This window comes from Molothrus ater, chromosome 2 (assembly GCF_012460135.2).
Source record: "Molothrus ater isolate BHLD 08-10-18 breed brown headed cowbird chromosome 2, BPBGC_Mater_1.1, whole genome shotgun sequence".
NCBI lineage: Eukaryota > Metazoa > Chordata > Aves > Passeriformes > Icteridae > Molothrus > Molothrus ater.
Genome location: NC_050479.2, coordinates 99587259 through 99610524, shown reverse-complemented (window position 1 = coordinate 99610524; position 23266 = coordinate 99587259). Strand labels below are relative to the sequence as shown.

Below are 23266 nucleotides of genomic sequence, written 5' to 3'. Positions count from 1 at the left end.
CGGCGGGAGCCGGGCTTTTACAGCCAGCGCCTCCGGGCCGGGGGCGAGGCCGCCGCCTGGCCCGGGGGAGCGCCTGGGGCTGCGGTGAGGGGGCGCGGGCGGCGCGGCCTGGCGCGGCTCGTCTGGGGAGCGGGGGGGAAGGAAAGCCCGGCGGGGCAGCCGGAGGGCGGCGGGCTCGGGGCCGCTGGGGGAGGCCCGGGGCGGGAGGCGGGTGCGGGGTCCCGCGGTTGACGGATGCCCTTCTCCGATCCCCCGTGGCCGCGGCCGGGTCCGCCCGCCCGCAGGGCCGCGCTGCCCGCGCCGTTCAGGGCGCAGCGAGGCGGCGGCTGAAGGAGCTTCCTGCCGGTCCGGGGCTGCCTTGTGCCGCTCCCCGGGCACGCCGGGACTGCCTTGTGCCGCTCCCTGGGATGCCCGTCCCGCGGCATCCTAAAAGTACCTTTGAAGCAATAAAGCGGAGCTGTACGGTTCGCACTGGCGGCAGCGGTGCTTCCTGCTCGCTGCCCCCGTCCCTGGCCCGGGGGTGCGTGTCCGGTCCCGTGTTCCGCGGGGGCTGCGGCGCTGGCCGCCACCAGCTCCCCGCGCCCCGGGGACCAGGGCGGAATCTGCGGAAAACAGCAGCAAATCTGCTTTTCCGTGCTGGCAGCCAGGCGAGCATCAACCCCTGTGCCCCAGTGACATATGGTTTGGGCATCGCCAGAGGTAGCGGCTCCTCTGTGCCTTGGAGATTTGCGTGGCAGAATTTGGAGAGGTTGCACTCATACCTGCGTTTGTAACGCTGCTGGATAGAGAGCTGTGGGGATAGAGAGCTGACAGTAATTGACAACTTGTAAAAAAACCCAAAGTAACAATCCTGTAATGGAGCATGCGGCGTAATTTAATGACGTATTCATAAAAATGTCATTAAATCGGTTTTTGTTTTTAACATTGGGTAAAATGGGGCTTGTGGTAACATGGAACAAAGCTGAGAGAAGTAATACTTAGCAATAAATAGCAGAAAATTCAAGTGCACAGCATTGAAGTTTAATAGAATAAAATACTTCGACAAAATCCTTGGGTAATTGTAGAAACTAAAGTGATTTTACAGGTAAAGAGTTGTAACTGCCATTTTATTTTTTGCCACTGTAAGCAAATCACCAATGTATAAATTTTACTAAGAAATATTTGTGTGCGTTTCTATAAATATATTTATTTTTCAATGTATTGTTTCCAAGGTTGTTGGCCTTTTGTGTGGGTGGCTTCAGGGAACATTTCAGGAGTAGGGTAAGTCCTAAGGCTTTTTGGTGTATTTATGGGCTTCCCTTATACAAAAAATGGACGGGATCAACTGTTCACCAACTGTGATGAAACTGGCAGTATAGTAAGCCTTTAGCATAAAGAAAGCTCTAAACGTGTACATTTAAATGTTTTAGGGCATGTGGCATCTACAGAATAGAGAAAATATTGAAAAAAAATATATGGAACAGCATTTGTGGTATTTTTAGGCATCTGAAATTACATCTGAAATTTTAGGCATATGAAATTACATTACATTTTCAATGTCTTGTGCTTTTCAGTCATGTGGAAAGAATTCTCAGCAACAGAATTGAAAATTCTGGTTTTGTCTATTGTATTTGTTTTTCTTCCTCAAATGGACATATATGTCCTTAAATTAGCATTTTCATGTACTCTAGGTATATTTAGTATCAATTTATGACCCAAGCTGCTGTTTTATGCAAATTTCATATTAGTGCAGAACTGTTCCAACAAAGCTGCATTTTTTTTGGCATTTTGATACTTTCACTTTAACAGATGTCTTGCTCTTTCAATGCTAGTTCATTGGTCAGAAATGCAATCTCTCTAATTCTCAGCAAAGCATTTGAAGTTATAATCCCTATAATCCTTGTAAAGCAATTTGATGTGTGGTCTATTTTGAGGCTGTCCTGGTTGTACCAGTAATGTATTTCAGTTTTCTAGCCTGTATTCATTTGATAAATAATTTTTTAATCTTTATATTTAATGTATTATTGTGTTTCATTTAAATTTACACTATATTTTTCATATAGTCTTAAAACTATAGGTACTATGTATTATATCTTAATTGTATAAATTCTCAGTTATACTATTAATGGAAAGTTATACCCAGTTTATGTAATCATTTGATTATGTTGTTGCACTTGGTGCATGGTTGTATGAGTAATGCTGCTTTGAGGATGTTTGGTTTGGAGAGATTGGTGTCTTTTGAGTGTCTCTCCTTGCCATCTGTTTTCTGTTTCCAAGTTTAGAGCTTCTGCAAGAACAGTACCCTTTTTGTTTGCAAAAATACTGCATCAAAATTGTCCTTCTCAGAAAGAAAGGAAGGTTTAAGAGTCAATCTGAGCAAGCATTGAGAACTTTATCAGTGGCTGTAAAGTCTGTGATTTTATAGCAGATCAGTCATCAAGCAACCTTAAAGGAATGATATTGTATGAAAGTTAAAGTTTATGAAAGACAGTGCTATTATTAGATTTAAAGAACCAGAAACACCAAATCCCAACACATTGTATTCTTTCCAAAAGTTTATTTTTTTATTTTTTAGAGTGCCTGAGATAAAAGCAATGATAAAAAAGCAAAACAGGGAAGATGCAATGTAATGTTATAGATGGTGCATGAAGTTAAATTTTAGTGCTTTCGATCTCTTAGGTATCTCCTCTTTAATGCTACAGTTGATTTATTTTCCCCCTCTTCCCAAGCAGAAAAGTGGAGGAAGTAAGTTTTACCTTGCTTATCCAAATTTGTTTCAGACACGAGTGTTTAATAACAACTTAATGGAATATGTAAACAGGTAAATGAGAGAAGTCTAAACCCACAAGTTTCTGCTATAAAAGTTAATGTGAAATGTCCAAACTCACAAATTTCTGTTTCAGTCTGGACGATGATGGTGTGGCCTAAGAGATAAATAGGATCGTGGTAATTTGTTTTGGTCTTTTTGATTGCCAGAATGAAATCTTGCACTCTTCTTTTGCCCTTTTTTTTTGGTATCCTCTGCAGGTGAGACCAGCTTTATGATAAGGGTTTGCTTTGGCAGATCCAAGAAAATTATGTAACATGATAGATAATGCTGTTCATAGTAGTTCCACAAAAATAATCTGTGTTGACTGTTCTGTTGTACTAGTTATTGCCCCACCATTTGTAAACTTTCAGTGCAAAACTTGACTAGTTCTAGTAACTTTCTGAGACTTAGTACAGGTTTTGTAAATGCACTTGCAGGAATGAAGTGGAAGCCAGCTGAATTCTCTTGTGCCCTGCTGAGACGAAATGACATTCACGTTTGCGGCTAATGGAGGCCATGGCAATGTGTAACATGGGAGGGAAAGGCACGGATGGACCATGTGGCGTGACTCGTTCAGGCTGCAGCTCTTCTGCCTGCTCATGGCAGTGCTGGCTGTTGTGGTGCTGGTCCATAACTTTTTTCAGTTAGAGGTAAGTGGAACCTGTTTCTTCTCCAAGATGGCTTGAGCAACATTATGGGCTTTTGAGTGTGAGGTTAGAATTGTCTGACTGACAGCACTTAGCTATAAATAGGAATCACAGAAAATTCATAGTTGAAGGCATGTCTGGAGGTATTTAATTCAACACCCTCCTAAACAGACTGGCATCAGAGTTAGCTTGGATTGCAACAGGGTATTTTGACTTTTGACCATATTCAAAGACACTCATATTTCACAACCTACCTAGGCAGCCTGTTGCAATGCTGCATCACTCTTAGAGGGAAGAATGTTTGCCTTAAGTGCAACCTTTTATCCTATTAGAATGTAACTCCAGTTCCTCTGTGACTCCCCTGTGGTTAGTGAAAGACTGCAGTTAGGCTCCCTTTTGGTCTTCTCTAGAATTAAAAAAAGATGCTTTGGTTCCCTTAGTGTCATTCCAGTTCCCTAAGCATCTCAAGGGTTCTTAACTAGTCTTGCCAGCTTTACTCTGGCATGGGTTGTCCAAAAGCCAGACACAGTGTTCTAGGTGTGGCTTCACCATGGTCAAGTTGAGGAGAACTCTAACCTTGCTCAATCATCTGGTTAGGAACTTGTTAATTCTTTGCCACAATGCTGTGCTGCTGACACACAGTGAGTTTGCTGTCTCCTGGAATCCCTAGGTCTTTTCTGCAGAGCTGTTACTAGCTTGTTCATCTACGGCCTGTCTGATGCAATTTTTGTTTACCTTTCCCTTTTTCCCCTCTGCTGTATCTGTCTTGCATATTTCTTCATTTTACTTCTCGCTTCAGTGCAGAGGTACTTTCAAACTGCTTAGTCAGTAACTCCAGATTAAAGTCAAGGAGGATGAGGATCTGTCTTCAGGAGCCCTGGAGGCTGACCCTGCCCTCTGGCTGCCTGCATGGCCAGGCATTCCAGTGCTGCATTTGGTGGATGAGCATGGTAATTAGGTAACACCTTGTTAAATTATAGCTGTCCTTCATGCATGCCAGCCAGTCAGTAAGTGCTTTATGCTTTTAAGTTGTGTATATGCTGTGTGCAGAATCTTCCTTCCTCCTGGCTGGTGATGCCCAAATGAAATGATCCAAAAGAGGGGCTGTAAAGCCCCCTCACTCCACACAAAATACAGTTGAATTGGAAGAGGATCATGTAAGGGTAAGGAAGATGTTTGGGAAGTCTAAAACCACAAGTGATTCAGGATCAATAACTGAAGAATGAGTGTTACATATTCCAGTACTTGTGGGCACATTAAATAGAAACTGCCACAGCTGATTTTAAAGGAAGCAGGGATATTTTTTTAAGGATTGCAGCAAAGCTGCAGAAGCTTTTGCAGTAAGTCTTTGTAGTTACTAAATGCATATATTCAAAAACTGGATGAATGCACAGAAGAAAATTCCATTGGGGGTACTAGATCTTAAGATATTTACCCTAGTGTTTAAGAAATCTGAACCATAAAGGGCTAAAAAGTGTGTTAAGTCTACAGGAGGAAATGGCACAGCATGTTCAGTTTGTTTTCTTTTCCCATATACCTGCTGTTGGAAACTATTGGCAATCAAAATATTGTGTTTGATGGACTTTTGGTTCAAGTTAGCATGATCCATTTTGTTTGTAGGAGGTAGCTTTTGTTTTTTCTTTTTGTGGTTTTATTTTGTTTTGGGTTTTGACCTAGGATGTTGCCTGAGGAGTGTTGATATTTAGAATCTTAAACTGTTTTCTTTCCATTTTAAAATTACATTTCTTAGAGAAAAGTGCTCTGGCAGTGCTTTGAGAGTGAAATGGAAAATGCAGGTTGGGTGTTCACTCTGTGCTTTTTCTGGCCATTATCCATGATAAGTTTCTTTGTGGCTTTGCTGCCCTTTACGTATCTGCTATTCTAACCTCAGTTAAGTATTGTGTTCCTGATAAATCTTTACACTATAACATGCAACTCTAACCCCTTCTGTTGACATGACTTTTCTGAATGGACCTGCTCCTGTATTTGTCTTGGCTCAGTTTTCCAGGCAGTCTAATATAGGCATTTATGCTGATTCTTTTCAGTCAGAGATCAAAGCCAGAAAAAATCTTATAACACTTTCACAGAATATCTGTAACCAAATCTGTTCAGGCTTTGGAAGGAGAGCTTATTGTTGGTTACTGTTGAGAATGTGTTTGTAAATGCATCAGATATACTTCTCATCCCTAAATCATCCTAGCTGGTTAAAGCTCAAGATCTAAGGCAATTGTCAGCTAGTTTCCTTCTGTTTTGTTTTAGGATTTTATATATTTTCATGTTGGAATGTTTCCTCTTAATTTCTTGAACTACTAATGACATCCTCCCAATAGTCATACCCATGTCAGATTTTTACTTTTCTTGTGTTTATAAAACCCAACAAGCTGTCCACAAAAAGTTTGGTAGCCTGCTTATTATTTACTTTGCTTTTTTAAATGGAATAACTACTCCCTTGAGGTCACATAGTTGATCATACAGTACCAGAAGAAATGTGTGTTTATTTTATTAGATTTTTTTTCTGTGAATATAGCCAGACAGATAAAATGTGCAGTAATTTTTTGTGAAGTATCAGGATGTTGCCCAAACATCATGCTCTCAGGATGCAGGAGGGATTCTGTATTTGTACCAGTGACCTTTGGGGTGACAGAACCACTTTGGGATTGGTTGTGAGTGCTATTTTACTTACAAGCACCTAGAAGAGAGAGGAGAAGGTAAGTTTCTTGCCAGGACAGAGTATGAAATCAGATAGCTGAAAGTGAGCAAAAGACTGTGTAACAAAGTTTTAAATTCTTGCTGCTAAACTGCAGGTGCCTACAGAAGATAACTTTATCTTATTCCAATTATTTCTGGAACATTTGACTGTCAGGTGATGGCTTTTGAGGACTGGCTTTGACACTTAGAGTAGTTTAGCAGCCCTTCAGTGCTGTGAGATGGTAATGATAGAGAACTGATTTCATATCTGTCATAGACAACAAATAAAGTACCTGGAGTATAAAATTACTGAATATAAGATGACTGACCTTTCAGGAATTGGTATTTGTTCAGATTCAGATGCTGTCTACTGGAGCTTTTATTTCCCCACTGTGCCTGTTGCCTGGGAATCTCCTGTGTTGTTTCCTGTTCTAGTGACAGTGATTTAGGCAGGTTTCCAGCAGCTGTTGAGGGCAAAGCAGGAGGTAACAGCTGGTGGAAGATACTGGGATTTGAGGGGGAGTTCCCCTTTTTCAGCAGCCGTGGAAATACTCAATGTTTTCATCAGCCACCTACACTGTGGTGTTTAACTGAGGACAGGTGTTGATTGCAGATCTTCCCAAGTACTCTGTGACTCATCTAGAGTATCTTTGAGAGCATTATTGCCTGGGTTAATCTATATGGTGTACCTAATGTTTGATTAGTTGATGGTGAGAATGCCAAAAGCTGAGGAGATGAGCTGAAACTTCCATTAATTCTCATAAAAATACATTTTCTTTTTTTTCCCCTTTTATGACATCTCTAATGCAGGAACTGCTAGTGGATTTATTTGTGCTTAACTGACATGTAATCTCTTCTGTCCTGCCTGTGTTACTTGGCAGATAGCCATTAAATTACTTTGTGGTCACATTTGGGTTCTGCTTAGCTTCAAAATGCAGTAAATTAAAAAAAAAAAAAAGATAGGTAGGAAAAATCCCCAAAAAACCTAAACAAACTCCTCCCACACAAAAACCGCTCAAACCCAACAAACAATGGGTTTGCACTTAAAATACATGACACCTTGAATGGGGTATACATGGAAATAAGCAAAGCAGATGTTATCCAACATGGAGCCTCTAATCAACACTAAAAGAATGTGTCATAAAGGAAGAGCACTCTTGAGAAATCCTCTCTATCTGCTTTTCATAAAGGAATTTTGTTTAGTTTAGCTACTAACTACAATAGAAAGCCCTCCATTCTGCACAGTCTCAGTATGATGACAGAGAGGAGCCAGAGAGACTTGGAAATGCCAAGAGGGAGTAGGAAATGAAGTGGGGACAAACTCAGCTAATTATTTACCTCAGATCAGGCCTTGTGTATCCGTAGGGGCTGGAGAACTTAAGTACTTGTTTGGAGCTGAGCCTGGGAAGCACTTAAGAAAGGAAGATGGTTTGGAAAGCTTTTATATTCCAGTCAGGGATCTTTGGTGTATTAATTGACTCTGAGGCTTTTTCTGCCTTTACTGGCAGGGAGAATCTGTGCAATATTTTATTCTGTGAATAGCATACATGGTCTAGGTTATTTTCACACATAAGCTTATAATTCTGCAACAATACAGGGTCCTGGTTAGGCTTGAAAGAGGGCTGTAAAGATGAACAAAGATGCTGGAGAAAGAATGCTCCTCAGGATGCTGATGCTCTGCTTTTACCTTCATGGAGCTTCCCCCTCAGGCCCTTTGAAGATAGACTGAGGAAGTATTTGTGGTATGATCTATTCTGCTTAGGGGGACATAACCTGGAGATGTTGAAGTGACAGTGCATGTCCTTGTTCTCAGCTGCATACAAGTGAAGAGCTTTGGCCTTATGCTCTGCTAAAAGTCTGTGTAGGTGGACTGATTTGGAGCCATCAAACCATATTCTGTTTTCTGAATGAGTTTGTTGGCTTGGTGTTCTCTGCACCCTCTCTCACTGAAAGATATGGGTATGCATTTGGAAAGACTTCAGAAAGCCTAGCTGGGCCAGAAATGGCATCTCTACGTCTCTGACAGAAAGACTGGGTTAAAAGCCCTGAGGAAATTTATGGAAGATTAAAATTAGGGATACATCAGTTTTTAAGCTGTCTTAGATGACCATCTCTTCTTAATTTGAAAGGATTTGTTTTTCCCATGTCCGCCAACCCAAAGTACCAACCATTGAAAAACCAACTGAAAACCAGAAACTTTCTCTTGGGAACTTACACTGAAAACAACAATTAATCCTAACACATATTCTCCCTTTCCACTCCTCTTTAGGAAAATACATGAATATTTTTGCTGAGACATTGTTGCTGGCTTATTGGATCCATCAAAATATATAGCAAACTTTTAAAAATATTTCCATGCAGTATTTTCTGTTATGTATATATATGTATATATTTATACATGAGCAAGTGAAGGGAAGAAGTTGTGAAGGTATCCAAAAATAGAAACTTGGCTTAATTCAAGAGTGCATGTAGGCAAGATTTAAAGTAGAACTGTGCCTGAGATTCACTCTCAGCTTTGGCTGAAATTTACAGGACTAATAAAAGTAATGTGCACCATATATCTGCAGCTTGGCTTGCTGCAGCTTGACTTGCTGTGATGGAAAACAAAAATAATTATGAATTATGGCCTTCAGGGAAAATTTATTAAATCCTGGGTGGGACTATAAAACAGAAGCAAAAGCTTCTATTGTGATGTTAACATCTAGTGTATAGATGGGTATATGTCAATTTATGTTTTAGAGCTACAGTGTAGCAATTTACAGTTTCAGGTTCTATAGTTAACTTGGATATCAAACAAAGATTTTTGTGTACCCATCCTACATCCTCCTGTGCTCATCCTCTTTGCTCTAAAGCTGATCAAAACCAATTTATGTCACAGACTTCAAAAGCCTGTATGTTTTTATTGCTTGTTAGGTTTACCTTTCTTCTGAATAAGTATGTTGAATCTCAGTGTGGTTCAAATGGTTTTAAGACACTGCTGATATTTCCATGGCCTAAGAAAGGTTTATAACAATGAATAAGGCTTTAATATGAGTGTTGTGATTTTAGTACAAGACATTTAAAAGTAGTTAGTGGTGAGTAGTTAGTTAAGGAGGAAGTAAATGGAAAACACTGAGGTATTGGTAAGTACAATGATATTTTTAAAGATTTCAAATAATGTAGTTTGGATTTTTTAGCAATCTTTCAAATCTAAATGAGCATATCATCTGATGCTGTGTGAATGGTACACTGTATATATAATTTTAATCTTTGCTTGAAAGACTATTTTCCTTCTTTATGAAATAGAACTATGGATAAGTTCTACTACATATACCTGGTAATTAATTGGTCATTGACTGCTGATTTTGTGTGTATTTGAAGGAGTTTTTCTTAATTTTCTGATTAGAAATTAGGGTACCTCTGGAGTCTTAGACTGTGCTATTTTTAAAATTTTCCTAATGCAAACCTGCAAAAGTATGTGATATCATAAAGAAGATGGTATTTGCAGTCATTTGCATGCAAATACAGCTTTGGACACAGATATTTTTGCACAAAATACAGTTTTATCAAGTTGCAGCACAGGCCCCCTCTCTTAGTTTAGATTTGTATTTGAGTATTTTAATTTATAAACTCTTGTGTGATTAGGGGATGCTTTGCTTGCTGTTTCATTTGGTGCTAGAAGCAGCTGTATATAGATTTTAAACTCTTCTAAATAAACAAGCAGGTTTTTTGCCTGTTTAGTCCTAGCTTGTCCTGCACTATTCTACTTGCCAACTGGCTCATGAATTCATTGTCCCAGGAGGATCTGGCTTTTGTTCTTTTATTTCTTTTAATGTGTACACAATGGGGAAACATGCACTTCAGATAATTAGCCAAGAAGAGATGTGAGAGTGATCAGATAAATGAGTGCAGCTGCCACATGCAGCAAACCTCTCTGGAAGGCATGTGCAGGGGTGCATCAGCTTAACCTGCAGTGTAACATCTCAAAGAAAACCTATTTCCCTGCATTACTGGAGCAGCTATTAGAACCCATGGTCCTCCAAGGCTAAAATGTTACTGCAGAAGAAAAGGAAACATGAGTTATAATTTATTTTTGTGGGAGTGTTCACAGGGTCCAGGATGAGGGAAGAGATGAGAATCTTGACTCCATGTTTCAGAAGGCTAATTTATTATTTTATTATATATATTATATTAAAAGAAAATTATATATTAGAACTATACTAAAAGAATAGAAGAAAGGATTTCATCAGAAGGCTAGCAAGGAATAGAAAGGAATGAATAATAAAAGCTCATGACTTTCAGAGAGTCTGAGCCAGCTGACTGTGGTTGGCCATTAATTAAAAACAACCACATGGACCAATCACAGATGCACCTGTTGCATTCCACAGCAGCAGATAATTATTGTTTACATGTCATTTCTGAGGCCTCTCAGCTTCTCAGAAGAAAAAAATCCTAGCAAAAGGATTTTTCATAAAATGTGTCTGTGACACCTTTTGTCATTTTTTTTCCCATTGCTGATATTTGGAGAGTGTACTGGTAGCTGAAGCACTGCCATGCATTGGAGGTATGCTCTTTAAATGCTTGTTTGCCAAAGCAGGATAACTACAGCTAAGAAATCTCATGGTCAAAGTACCAGACTTGGGTCTTCTAGTGAAGTTGATTCATTTGGTCAGCTTCAAAGCTCTGTAAAGCAAAGCCCAGTTCTTGGGACCATTTCCCAACAAAGCATCCATTATTCCCAGTGTTTCATTTCACAGCACAGCTTCAGGTAATCTTTTTCTCCCCAGCACCTGGATGATGACACAGTTTCAGGATCGAATTGGATAACAGAAAACAATGTCCAGCATTCTCTGTCCCAGACAGCCAAAACCACCAGGAAGCCTTACTGTGGGTACACGGAGCAGACCTTGTCCAAACGGGAACAAGCAGAGCAGGAATCCTTGCTTGCTGCAATACAGTGGCCAAAGCCCCCTGATGGTAAAATCCCCTTTGCACAGAGCACTGATCCCACACAGAGTGACTTTGTCATTGTGAAACCCAGCAAGTTCTTCAAGGTGGGTGATCAGTTGGAGGTACTCGTTCGTATGAAGGACTTCCAAGGAAAACCCAAGCAGTATGGTGGAGACTATTTACAAGCACGAATTCACTCTCCTGGCCTGAAAGCTGGAGCAGCAGGAAGGATTGTAGATTGCCACAATGGCCTTTACAAAGTCTTCTTTACCTTGCTTTGGCCAGGAGAGGTCAAAGTTTCTGTGTCACTTGTCCATCCGAGTGAAGCCATCCAAGTCCTCCTGCGTTTGCGAGAGGAAAGGCCGGACAGAGTCTATTTCAAAAGCTCCTTCAAGTCTGGGAGGTATTCAGAGACTACAGAGTGCAACGTTTGCTTGCCTGCAGGTCTCCCAGTCTGTAACTTCACAGATCTCTACACGGGTGAGCCATGGTTCTGTTACAAGCCTCGGAAACTGTCCTGTGCCAGCCGAATCAACCATGCCAAAGGTGGATATTTGAAAGGTCTTCTGACACAAGAGGAAAGTCTCTTTTTCCAAAGGTTTGTATGTTGTTGGATTTATATATATTCAGTCAAGTAGTTTTGTTTGGATTTTTCATACAAATGTTAGCCTATTGCTTAAATATGACACATTGCCTTAGAGAAGGAGTGTAACTGCAGGACCATGTGTTTGGTGTTAGTTGTTGAATAGTCTGTTCCCCTCCATTCAGCAGTGCAAGAATCTTAGACAGCAATCTTAAACTTGGCATGTAGTTCTCTTTCTGTGCTTTGAATTCAACCTTACTGAATTTCACAAGAGCATGCTGTCTAAAGCTGGTGGAAACAGCTGGGGGACTGTTTCCTTATTTTCTGTTTCCATACCTGCACTTACAATATTAATAACAATGCTTTGAGAAGTATTTTTGTCCACATCTAAACTATCCAAAAAGGATCTGGGTTTTAGGCTCATTTTTACAGAAATTACCAATTGTTTTTGTCCTGATCAAAAATTGTCTTAAATGTGTTCCTTGTCACTCAATATAACTTTCAAATCTTATAAACAATTTTCATAAAGGAAACACCTGGTAGAACAAATTGCTGAGCAATACCCATGCAAATGGAAATGATCTGTGCATGTTATTTCAAGTGTCAAACTAAATTAGTTTCACAGTCATATTTTATTTCTGCATTCAGCATTAAAAAAAACCTCAAACCATCTCTTATTGCCTGCGTGTGACAGAACTGCTTCTGTATGAAATTGCACAGCTGAATTTAGATAGTTAGTTACTGGGTAGTGTCAGAGTTGTAGATGTAGGCTAATGCCTTGCTCTCCAACAAAGATGTTGTAGGGAAGTCTTTTGGCACTATGTTCACTTGATGTCTAAATTGGGAAAGATTTTAGGGTAGCAGCTCCAAATAGTGTAATTTAGGAAAGTATGTGTGCATGTTCATAACCAAGACCAGAAATAAAAAGTAAGCATCAGTGGGGGTTTTTTTGGCTCTTCCATATCAAGTTTGTAAATGAGTCTTTTGACTTTGTGTCTTTGCCAATCCATCTGTAAAATATAGCTTATATTTATTATGGTGATGTTTCCATATGGGAATGGAAAAGGTGTTTTTCTTGGTTTAGTTTTGATTGTTTATTTGTTTGTTTGTTTCATTCAGCTCTGAGATCCTTGACCGAAGTGGCTTAAAGAAATTCCAAAAAATTTATTTCTTAAATGGAGGGAAAAAAACAGACAAGGATTCTCTTCAAAACAGTAGCAAAAGACAGAACAAAATCTCAGTATTAGTCAGCTGGGAGCTGCTGCTGTAGCCCTGTACCCTTGCAGTGGTTTGTCCCCACAAGTTCTGCAAGCTGTGAACATCTTTGGGGCAAATCCCCAAAAGCTTCCTGCAGACCTCTGACAGCTTGATTGCTTTATTGAGATTTGTGTCAGTACAAGCTTGCACAAGATTTGTGTCAGTGCCATGAAATTTTGAATTTGGATCAAGAATAGCAACGGTAGTCTCAAAATAAATGTGGAATGAATTCAGCTGTAGGAAGTAGAGTAAACTTAGAGTAAAAATTCATAGTACTGTGTGCTTATTTGAAGTGGAGTAAGAAAAAAAAAAGATTAATATTACCTCCAAGTTTCACAGTAACTTTTACAAATATTGCTGTGTTCATTTTTTGTTGAAGTGACGTGAATATCAAAAGGCCAATACTCTCCAGTGGACCTGATTCAGTCATTGTAAAGCCCAAGGCATTTACAGGTAAGGTGAACTGCTTAAGATTCTTTTTGGTAATTCATAATTAAATTTATAAAAAGAACGACAGGCATCAAATAATAATTTGGGGTTTTTTTTAGCATGGCAAAAAAGTCAGTATCAGATTTCTATTGAGATGATGAAGGCTTTTGGGTGTTAACTTTAATACAAGTTCAGAAATAGTGATTTTTTTTCTGAAATTACATACATAAATGGGATTATTAGCAAAAGAAGAAATCAAAAGAAGAGAGAACTTTGTTCTCTTGCCAAAAATGTCTTTTATTTCTCCTAGCATTTACTCACAGTGTAAAATGTCTTAGAGTAACTGCTTACCAAACTCTCAATCTAATGAAAACAGCTGTGTGGTGTTTCTTAATTTCTTTCTTTGTTAAGAATGTTGTCGAACAGATTTTGATAACTTGCATTTAGGTATTATTATAATTTGTGTTACCACAGGATGTCAGAATTTACAGTTCTGTACCAGAACTTAATTGTTCTGTGCCCTTTCTAAGAACAGAACAAAGACAGTCTGTACTAAAATTAACTCAGATTTTATCTCATTCATATCCAAAGGCAAGATTTTCATGCTTCTAAAAAGTCTGCATAAAATGTGATACACAGTGAATTATTTCTTAAATGAAAACTTTTCATATTTGTTTTTCATAAGGTCATAAGAGACTTTTAAGGTAGAGTTACTGACCTGAGCAATAAAGTCTGAACAGAAGGCGACTTAGAGCATTTCTTGCTTTTAGTTTTACTGTTCACTAAAAAAATACAGTTCTGCTACTAGGTTTGCAGCATTTTACCCTCCACCTCTTTTCTTTGTCCAGATCCTTTAGCTGATATGTTTCTGTTGCTTTTTTCATCCTGTATGGTTCCTGGCAGAAACTGCTGCAAATTCAAAATTTGATTGTCACCCTTCTTCCAGGAGCTAAGAATGATCAAAGCCTGCTTCTAATGTCCTGACAATTAATGCTGGGTTAAAAAGTGTTGATAGGCATAGCACATTTCCTCAGGGAAATTCCTTCCAAGTACAGCAGTCTCTGAATAAATAAACTGAACTCATTGGTATAATGCTTGTGAATGTGTGGATTGGTTAGGACTGATGATACAACAGCAGAACAAAGAATTTGTGTGTTCTTTTTGTACAGGTTTTTCTGTACGGTGGTAAATGTAAATCAAGTTTTTAAAAACATTTCTTTTTCTGAAATACAAGTTTTTATTTCTATCTTTGTTTTTTAACTTCAGATTGGAGCTTTTATTCTCTTTTATAAAATAAGGACCAATTCTGAATTCTGGGCCAAAACTGGTATGATATTATACACAGACTTGATTTACTATGGGGCACCAACAAGTTGTTCTAGTACCACTCTTATATATATAAAAGTATCCATCTAAAAGGTAAATAATTGAATTGCTTTTGCATCAAAGCTTAGAATCTAACAAACTCAAGTTGGGAATTCACATTATGAGTTAGTCTTTACATGATCATGTGAAGGCTTTTTTTTTTTCCTTTCACCTGTTAATAAATATTAGATGAGTTCACATTATTAGCTAGGGGTTTGTTTTCTTCCTTGTTCCTTCGGTCAGATTTAAAGACTCATCCAGAGATAGAATTTTCTGATGGCTTTGTTCTGTGGTAATTGTGATTATATTATTTGTGTTATACAAATGTAATTGCATAGTAGTTTGCTTTTTAGTGTCCCTGTGAGGTCTAAGGAGGTTAACATCCTCTAACACAACATGCAGAGGATATTGAATAGAAAAAGAGCAATTAAAAATGCTTATTAGGAAAGATGGTTATGGTTGGGTCTATCTGTGTTATAATGAAGGATCTATCAGAGGATGCTTTTGGGCCCTGGAATTCCAGTGGTTGTACTTTTGCATCATTCAAACAGTCCCTGGCATGATTTTGGCCATGGCAAGGTGTGCTTTTTCAAGCAGCTGTAAGTTATGACAGGGCATGGACTGTTCTTAGCAGTCCCCACACCAAGGTGAGTAGAAGTGTTTAAACAGCTGGAAGTATCTGCTCCATGCAGCTGGTGTTTGTGCCAGGGAAGATCTCCATGCTTGTTCAGCTGAGGTATTTAAATACACAAATGGCAAAGGAGGAACCTGAAACAGCCTTACAGAACTTTGAGGTACCAATATCACTCTGGTTACTAAGAGAAATATGGCAATATTTGGCTGACATAACCATGAGATTGCAGTTTCTCTTCCTGTAATCTCCTGTAATCCTGATACCTTTGCAAGGTATTGCTCAACTTCTGCAAGTTAAAAGGGCATCCTATGGAGCAGAGATTCCCTGATGTGTAGTTGCCCCTCAGGGAGCTGCCTGTCCCATGCAGTAAATGGGGAGGGGGCTGGATAGCAGAGATAAAATACGAAATCCACGGAATTAGGGACTCTCTTAGTTATCCTATTCAAATGGCACATACACCATTTTTGGTCATAGCTGCAATTCTGGCATTTTCTAGCTTTGGAGGCCTTATGGTTCAGACTTAACTCTTCTAGAGTGCCGAGGTATGTGTTATTTCGTAGGAGTAGTTTTTCTGGGGTTTGTTTCGGTCTGTTTGGGGGTTTTGTGGGTTTGTTTCGGGTTTGTTGGATGTTTCTCTGGGTGTTGCCAGGCTGTCCCCGCGGGTCGGTGTCTCCGCCGAGCAGCGCTGCCGTGCGCGGACCGGCCGCTGGAGGGCAGCAGCGCGCCGCGGCAGGGCGGCCTCCGCTCCTTCTGCGGCGGGACGGGGAGGATGCTCCGCCGGGCCCCTGCCTCCGCTCCTTCTGCAGCGGGACGGGGAGGATGCTCCGCCGGGCTCCTGCCTCCGCTCCTTCTGCGGCGGGACGGGGAGGATGCTCCGCCGGGCGCCGGGCTCCTGCCTCCGCTCCTTCTGCGGCGGGACGGGGAGGATGCTCCGCCGGGCTCCTGCCTCCGCTCCTTCTGCGGCGGGACGGGGAGGATGCTCCGCCGGGCTCCTGCCTCCGCTCCTTCTGCGGCGGGACGGGGAGGATGCTCCGCCGGGCTCCTGCCTCCGCTCCTTCTGCGGCGGGACGGGGAGGATGCTCCGCCGGGCTCCTGCCTCCGCTCCTTCTGCAGCGGGACGGGGAGGATGCTCCGCCGGGCTCCTGCCTCCGCTCCTTCTGCGGCGGGACGGGGAGGATGCTCCGCCGGGCCCCTGCCCCCGCTCCTTCTGCGGCGGGACGGGGAGGATGCTCCGCCGGGCCCCTGCCTCCGCTCCTTCTGCAGCGGGACGGGGAGGATGCTCCGCCGGGCCCCTGCCTCCGCTCCTTCTGCGGCGGGACGGGGAGGATGCTCCGCCGGGCTCCTGCCTCCGCTCCTTCTGCCGGGCAAACACACGCCACTGAGCGCTTCCAGTGTGCAGAGAAAGGTGGCAGACACGTTTTTACATTAGGGGCAGAGATACCATTTAATTTAAACCAAGTTGAACTATAATTGGCCACCCAGCTCTTGTCAGCAGTCACTGACTACATGTCAGTGAAGATTATGGAGACTGTTTTGGTTGCATATTAATTTCAAAGGATTTTTCTCTTCCAGATTCAAGCAGTATGGGGAGAGCTGAAGATCCCACAGCTTCCCCTTCTGGTTATTATTATGAAGACCAGTGGAGGTCCAGAACACATTGGATCCATAATTTTAACAAATCAGAGGATATAACTGAGTGCTTACAAGGAAAAGTAATCCACTTGTTTGGAGACTCTACAATAAGGCAGTGGTTTGAATATTTGACAGCATTTGTTCCAGGTAATTTTTTGTTATTTAGCTTTAAGGGCCTTTACAAAGCCTTATTTCTCACATCTCAGACACAGAGCTGGTTTTACTGAGTGACAGTGACAAAAACAAAGGAAGAGGAAAGACAAAAACTCATCAGAAGCCCTGGCAGACAGCCAAATGTTTGAGCAGACACTGAAAACATGTAGGCCCTGTAACTAGGGCCACCAGGTATCTGCAAAGTTGTCCTTGTAACAGGACTGCTGCTGTGCTCGTGAGTTAAGGCAGCAGGAAATCACTTGGGTAGCCTCTGTAAGGTCTTGCAGCATCCCAGTCACAGGAGAGATTTTTGAATGAAGCAGCAAATTACCTCCCTTGCTATTTATAGGTTTTGGGGCCCTTTTCATTATTCAAGTTACTTAAGTAGAAGAATTTCAGTAGAAAATTAAACATTTCTGCCTCGCTCATCCCTTTCCTCTGAACCACTTCAGTTGTGTTGGAATACAGTCTTTGAGCTGCCTTAATTCCTACAACTTGAAATTGTCTTTAAATTTAATGGAGTCCTAAAATTGCTAGAAGGGTTCTTGTAAACCCTAGATTCAAAGAGTAACAATGAGTATTTGGAAAATTTATTTTTTGCTAGAGAGAAGGAAATAGTTTGGGAAACTTGGAAAAGGCATTGACAGCCTTATGAAATCCAAATATGCTGTCCTGCAGATTTCAACACCCATAAACTCCACTCTGAAAAATGATGCTCACCTTCTGTTTAGTTTTAGAGTTCTTTGAAATATGTTCAGGTTTCCTTGTCTACTTCTGCTTTGCCCTGTGGTCCAAGCATCTTGTTGACAGCTTGAAGTTCTTAGTTGTCTCGGTCTCTCTGCGAGCCTCTCAGGAGCCCTGGGCCAGTCCCGAGTCGGCAGACACCGGGGACAGCCCCGACACGGCCCCGACAGCAGGGAGACACTCTCTGTGTGTGCCCCGAGGGTGCTGAGGGCACCTGGGCTGGCAGGGAGACACTCTCTGTGTGTGCCCCGAGGGTGCTGAGGGCACCTGGGCTGGCAGGGAGACACTCTCTGTGTGTGCCCCGAGGGTGCTGAGGGCACCTGGGCTGACAGGGAGACACTCTCTGTGCGTGCCCCGAGGGTACTGAGGGCACCTGGGCTGGGCGCCTTTGCAGCACAAGAGACACCAGAGACATCGGTGGAAGAGAAAGGGCCGACTCTTAGCAGGGGTTAATCCAAGGCTTTATTAGGATCCCAAAGGAGCTCCTGCGCCTCAGGGGCCTCCTGCCCAGAGCCCCGGGAGATGTGCCAAGGTTACATTTAAAGGGAGGTGGAAACCAAAAGTAGATAACATTTTACCAACCAATAAGTGACCCTAAGGGATGGGTACTGGGGGATAGACATACAGGACAGCGTATGGGGCAAGGCTTGGGGGGCTGACCCCTGGCCTCTGGCTAATCACTCCATGACTTGGACAGAAACTTCTGGATGGAGGGATGGGATGCTGAGTGATTGACAGAGAGCCAGGGTGGGGGTTTGGGGATGATCTCATCCCGGGAGAGGGATAACACAGGTAATGGGAGGGGTGTACAGTCTGGGATAAACTATTTGAGAAAAATATGAGGATACAAAACAAAGCTACTTCAAAGTATTACAAAATATAAAAACGCACTACAACACTTAGTCTTTTGCTAATGCTTGCTCCTGGCCTTTCAGATCTGGTGGAATTTAACCTGGGCAGCCCGAAGAACGTGGGCCCTTTCATGTCGGTGGACCTGAAGCACAACATCCTGCTGAAGTTCCGCTGCCACGGGCCGCCCATCCGCTTCTCCACCGTGTTCAGCAGCGAGCTGCGCTACATCGCCAACGAGCTCAACAGCATCGTGGGCGGCAGGAACACCGTCATTGCCATCACCATCTGGTCCCACTTCAGCACCTTCCCCGTGGAGGTGTACATCCGCCGCCTCAGGAACATCCGCAGGGCCGTTCTGCAGCTGCTGGACCGCAGCCCCAAGACCGCGATCGTCATCAGAACGGCCAACGTTCAGGAGCTTGGGCCGGAAGTGAGCCTCTTCAACAGTGACTGGTATTCCTTTCAGCTTGATTCTGTCATGAGGAAAATGTTCTCAGGAATTGCTGTGCACTTTGTGGATGCTTGGGAGATGTCTGTGGCTCATTACTTGCCGCATAACCTGCACCCTAATGAAATAATTGTTAAGAATCAAATAGATGCGTTTTTATCTTATGTGTGCCCTCTGCAAACTTAGCACAAATGGGTATCCCTATGTCGCCTTTTGCTATAGCCCAAGTACAGCTGCTCTTTTGAGCTGTGGAATGAGGCTGGATGATATGGAGGAGCTCTGGGTACTGTACTTGCATGCAGGATAAGTAGAGTGGCCTTAAAGTCTGGGTAGCTGTGAAAGGGTGGTAAAGAGGAGTTGACTCTTCAGGCCATATCTTCCTGCAGGGTTGATTCCTTCAAGCTTATCATTCATACCTGAGATTATTAGAGAGCACCTTAAATTAAATTGGCAGGATTCAATAAGAGATATTTGGGTTATTAGCTTTACTAGTTATCTGCACTGTATGCCTAATTTAATCTGTGTGACACTGATTCTGTTGCCAGGATCTTGTTGCTCAGAATAGTGTGTGAAACCTGGGAAGGATTTTGGGAATGGTCTTTCTCTCAGCATTCCAGAGCTTAAGGGATGTCTCCTCCAGCTGCGTGTCAGAGAAACACAGTGTCTTGTTTCAAAGTCCTAATTAGAAACGTAAAGGGTGTGTACCAAAGTCACCAATAAAGAAGCACAATCACAATATCTGTAGAATTAAGTAATGAAGAATTTGCTGAAATCTAATTGAGCACCCTAGTTAGGTACCTTTGTTGTTTACAGATGGCTGCTAAATAGTGCAAATAGCCAGTATTTTAGTTTGGTTTCTTGTACTACTGAGTTTCTTTTGAGCTTGGATAAACTGTCTACTCCTTGATTTATCATTAGTGAGGATATGTGTGTTTTATGACCTCAGCGAAAACACTGTTTCAGGCAGTTTCTGCAAGTTCAAGTTGCAGGCTTGCCTACTTGAAGCTTAAAGCATTTGGCAGTGAAAGTGTTTCATTTACCAGTGAAAGGGTTTCATTTGCCAATGAAAGTGTTTCCATTGCCTGCCAGCTGCAGCCGTTCCCTTATGGTCCTGCAAAGGTGGGCTGCCCTCTGCTGTGTCCTTCATACCCCGAATCTGGACAGGGAGCCAAGTGACCCGAGGGCCCCTGGTGTGCTTTGGCAGTGGCTACACAATGACTCCTCTTCAGGGTCTGGCAGTTCTGTCATTTCTTCATGAACTTCACTGCTGCCAGTATAAAAGTATAAAAGGTGGCACACCCTGCACCCAAAAGCTGAGCGTGCCCAGGGTTGCCTTCATGTATCTGCTTGGCACAGACCCAGGTTTGCTGGGCTGACAGCTGGTGGCTCTCTGCCTCCTGGCCTGGCATTTGCTGCTGCTTACTTGATTGAGCCTGTCTACAGTTTTAACTAGAAGCACTTTGAAAACAGTTTGTGATAAAGTCGACTCCCAAATTAAACAGCAGAGAAGTGTTCCATGCTGTCTTATCTTTGGTCCCACTCAGGCCAAAGCCAGTTTTGACACTGGCTTGTGTCAAAACCAAGTTGAGTCTTTGTGAGCAAACTGAGATGGTTAATAAGGCAAATTGGCAGATTGCACAGAGTGAAATTATCAAAATATCTTTTATGTTAGAAAAGTTTCACTCCTTGTTAGGTTTGCTGCTCTCCTATTGCCAGAGCCCTGTGAACCAATGCTGCCAGCTACAGCAACAGTGTTTCTTATTGTGTTCATTTTAAACAGCATCTGAGAAGTGGTTTAAAAACAAGTATAAATGATTTTAGCATGTAAAAGGCATCAGTACTATCCATCTATAAACTTTACAATTTAAAAATGTTTAAACATGTCTGGAGGAATTGTGTACACTGAAATGGCACCCATTCTTAGCTTTTCAAATCAGCAGTTAAGAGGTCCAATTTGCTGGTTCCTACTGACAACTGCCTCACACAGCATCTGCCCATACATTAGTGTTAGGTGACTGTTGCTTACTTTAATATGGTAATGGCAATTTATCCTCTGCTAAAAAGAGGCCACACCAATTCAGGTCTGGGAAAGTAAACTACCACAATGAAAAATGAACTTTCATCTTTTCCAGTTGTGATTTTTATAACAGGTAAAGGCTTTCATCCTGAATAACAACTCTATCCTAATAATACTCATGGAAATAGGACTTCAGACTTCTTTGAAGGAAACTACTGAATTTGTGGACTGACCATTAGGTTTAACTCATAAAGCCATATTGTGTGTGAAAATGTTGTGGCTGCATGTGTCTTCTCTGGGTGTTGTAGTGCTTGCTACTGCTCCTCAACAGCAGCTTTATATCACTGTTAGCTACCAGCACAGAGAGAGAAGAAAATATTATTTTGAGTGCTTTGACAGTTGAGCAAAATAGAACAGAACTGCTATTAGAAAAGGTGTTGAATTGCCTTCTGGTCGAACCTCATCCTTTAGATTAATTAGATTAATTTTTTAACAACAGATGAATTAACTTATTGGTAATGAACTTCAGGGAAATTGCCAGTTGGTTTAGAATGAGCTCAAGATTTTATTTTTTGGGCTCTGAAATAGACAGGGAAGAGAAATGAAGAATCTGAGGATTTACCTGTGTTTGGGGACACTGTGCTTTTAGATGTCATTCAGGTGATCTATTAATGGTTTTTCATTTCTCTTCTCATCTTGTTACCATCTATCTCCTCGTGTTACCAGTTGTTTATGTATGGGATATGCAAACACAGAAGCAATAAAATATTTTTAAATCAGTTTCTTTAAACTTCTAAATGGATTTCAATAGGGACTTAGGTTAAGGTGTTGGTTATTTTTGGAATTACTTAATGTGAAACAGGACTGGAAAAGAATTTCTCAGCATCTGTTAAGTATCTTTCTCAACATATAAAAAATTAATTCACAAGGTTTTCAAAGCCTTGTCTTCCTTTTCTTTGCATTTTCTTCCTTTGAAAGGAAGCCATTGTATTATTTTTTATATTTTCATTCTTGTACTGATAATTTTGATTATTAATCCTTTATTAGATATTTATTTTTTAATTTCTTCATTCAAAATCCAGCTCTCTCAAATTTCAGTAAAAGAAACTACTTTTATTGTTTTTATTAGATGATTTCAGAGTAATTTATTTATAATGTAAGTAAACTCCATTTTATATGTATTAGTGTTGCACTGTAATATTTTGAATCTTGTTTTTCATGTGTATATTCTTAGGCTGATTTCTTCCTTCTAGAAATTTAGTAAAAATGTTAGTTGAATTGTTGATGAGAAGGGAGGATGAAAAGCAAAAGCTTCCCTTTTTTCAAGTTTTCAGTTGCTTCTAATTTCATCTGCAAATGTAGCACTGCTTCATGAGATTTAAATTACCATTTTTCATTGCTTTACTTGTTATAGGTAAGCAATTAAACATGGAAACTTAGCTTACCACAAGTGTCTGTACAACTTTTTATGTACTGCAAGTGACAATTTCATGGGTACATGACAAAGACGAAGGTTTGATGTTGCCTTCTAGAGGGGTGGAGGATACTGGGGTTTTGCTTTGGTTTTGTTGCAGAAGTGTGGGTTAGAACATTCTTCCATTCATGACAGTTTAAGTAATAGCAAAAAACTTCAGTCACAAATGTGTTTTTCATGTATAAAGCACTTACTCCTTAAGTCTAGATAATTTAATGTATATTTAGACTGTTTGGAAGGCTCTTACTCTCTGTTGGGAGCAGTGAGGAACTCTGTATATTAGAGAAAGAACTTGTTTTTTTCTAATATATATATGTTATTGTAATGCTTACAATATACAGAAGGCTCTACTGTCTTGTTTCCTGATGCGATCAGAAAAACAATTTAAATAGCCAAAAAGCTCAGAGAATGAAAAGTTCCTAATAAAGAGGGCAAGTTTACTTGAACCATTTAATCTGATTTAGTCTCGGTTTATCTTGTTTGCTGTAACCACACATCCTTTATATTTTTATAGCTGCATTCCCTTAGTTTTACATATATTTTTTGTTGTGTGTTAGGTAGGAGTTTCACGCTCTGGTTTATAGATTAAATTCACTCTAAGTAATTTTTTAATGTGATTTATATTT

General features: G+C 41.2%; 1 protein-coding gene across 1 annotated transcript; it reads left to right on the top strand.

Annotated features, from left to right (window-relative positions):
- Nucleotides 1-23094, top strand: NXPE3 (neurexophilin and PC-esterase domain family member 3). The gene is made up of 7 exons (XM_036384274.2): nucleotides 1-84; nucleotides 1212-1260; nucleotides 3226-3438; nucleotides 10890-11650; nucleotides 13272-13345; nucleotides 16893-17099; nucleotides 18785-23094. The coding sequence occupies exons 3-7, from the start codon at nucleotides 3346-3348 to the stop codon at nucleotides 19333-19335; spliced, it is 1686 nt and encodes a 561-aa protein (XP_036240167.1). The 5' UTR covers nucleotides 1-84; nucleotides 1212-1260; nucleotides 3226-3345; the 3' UTR covers nucleotides 19336-23094.
- Nucleotides 23095-23266: the final 172 nt, after the last annotated feature.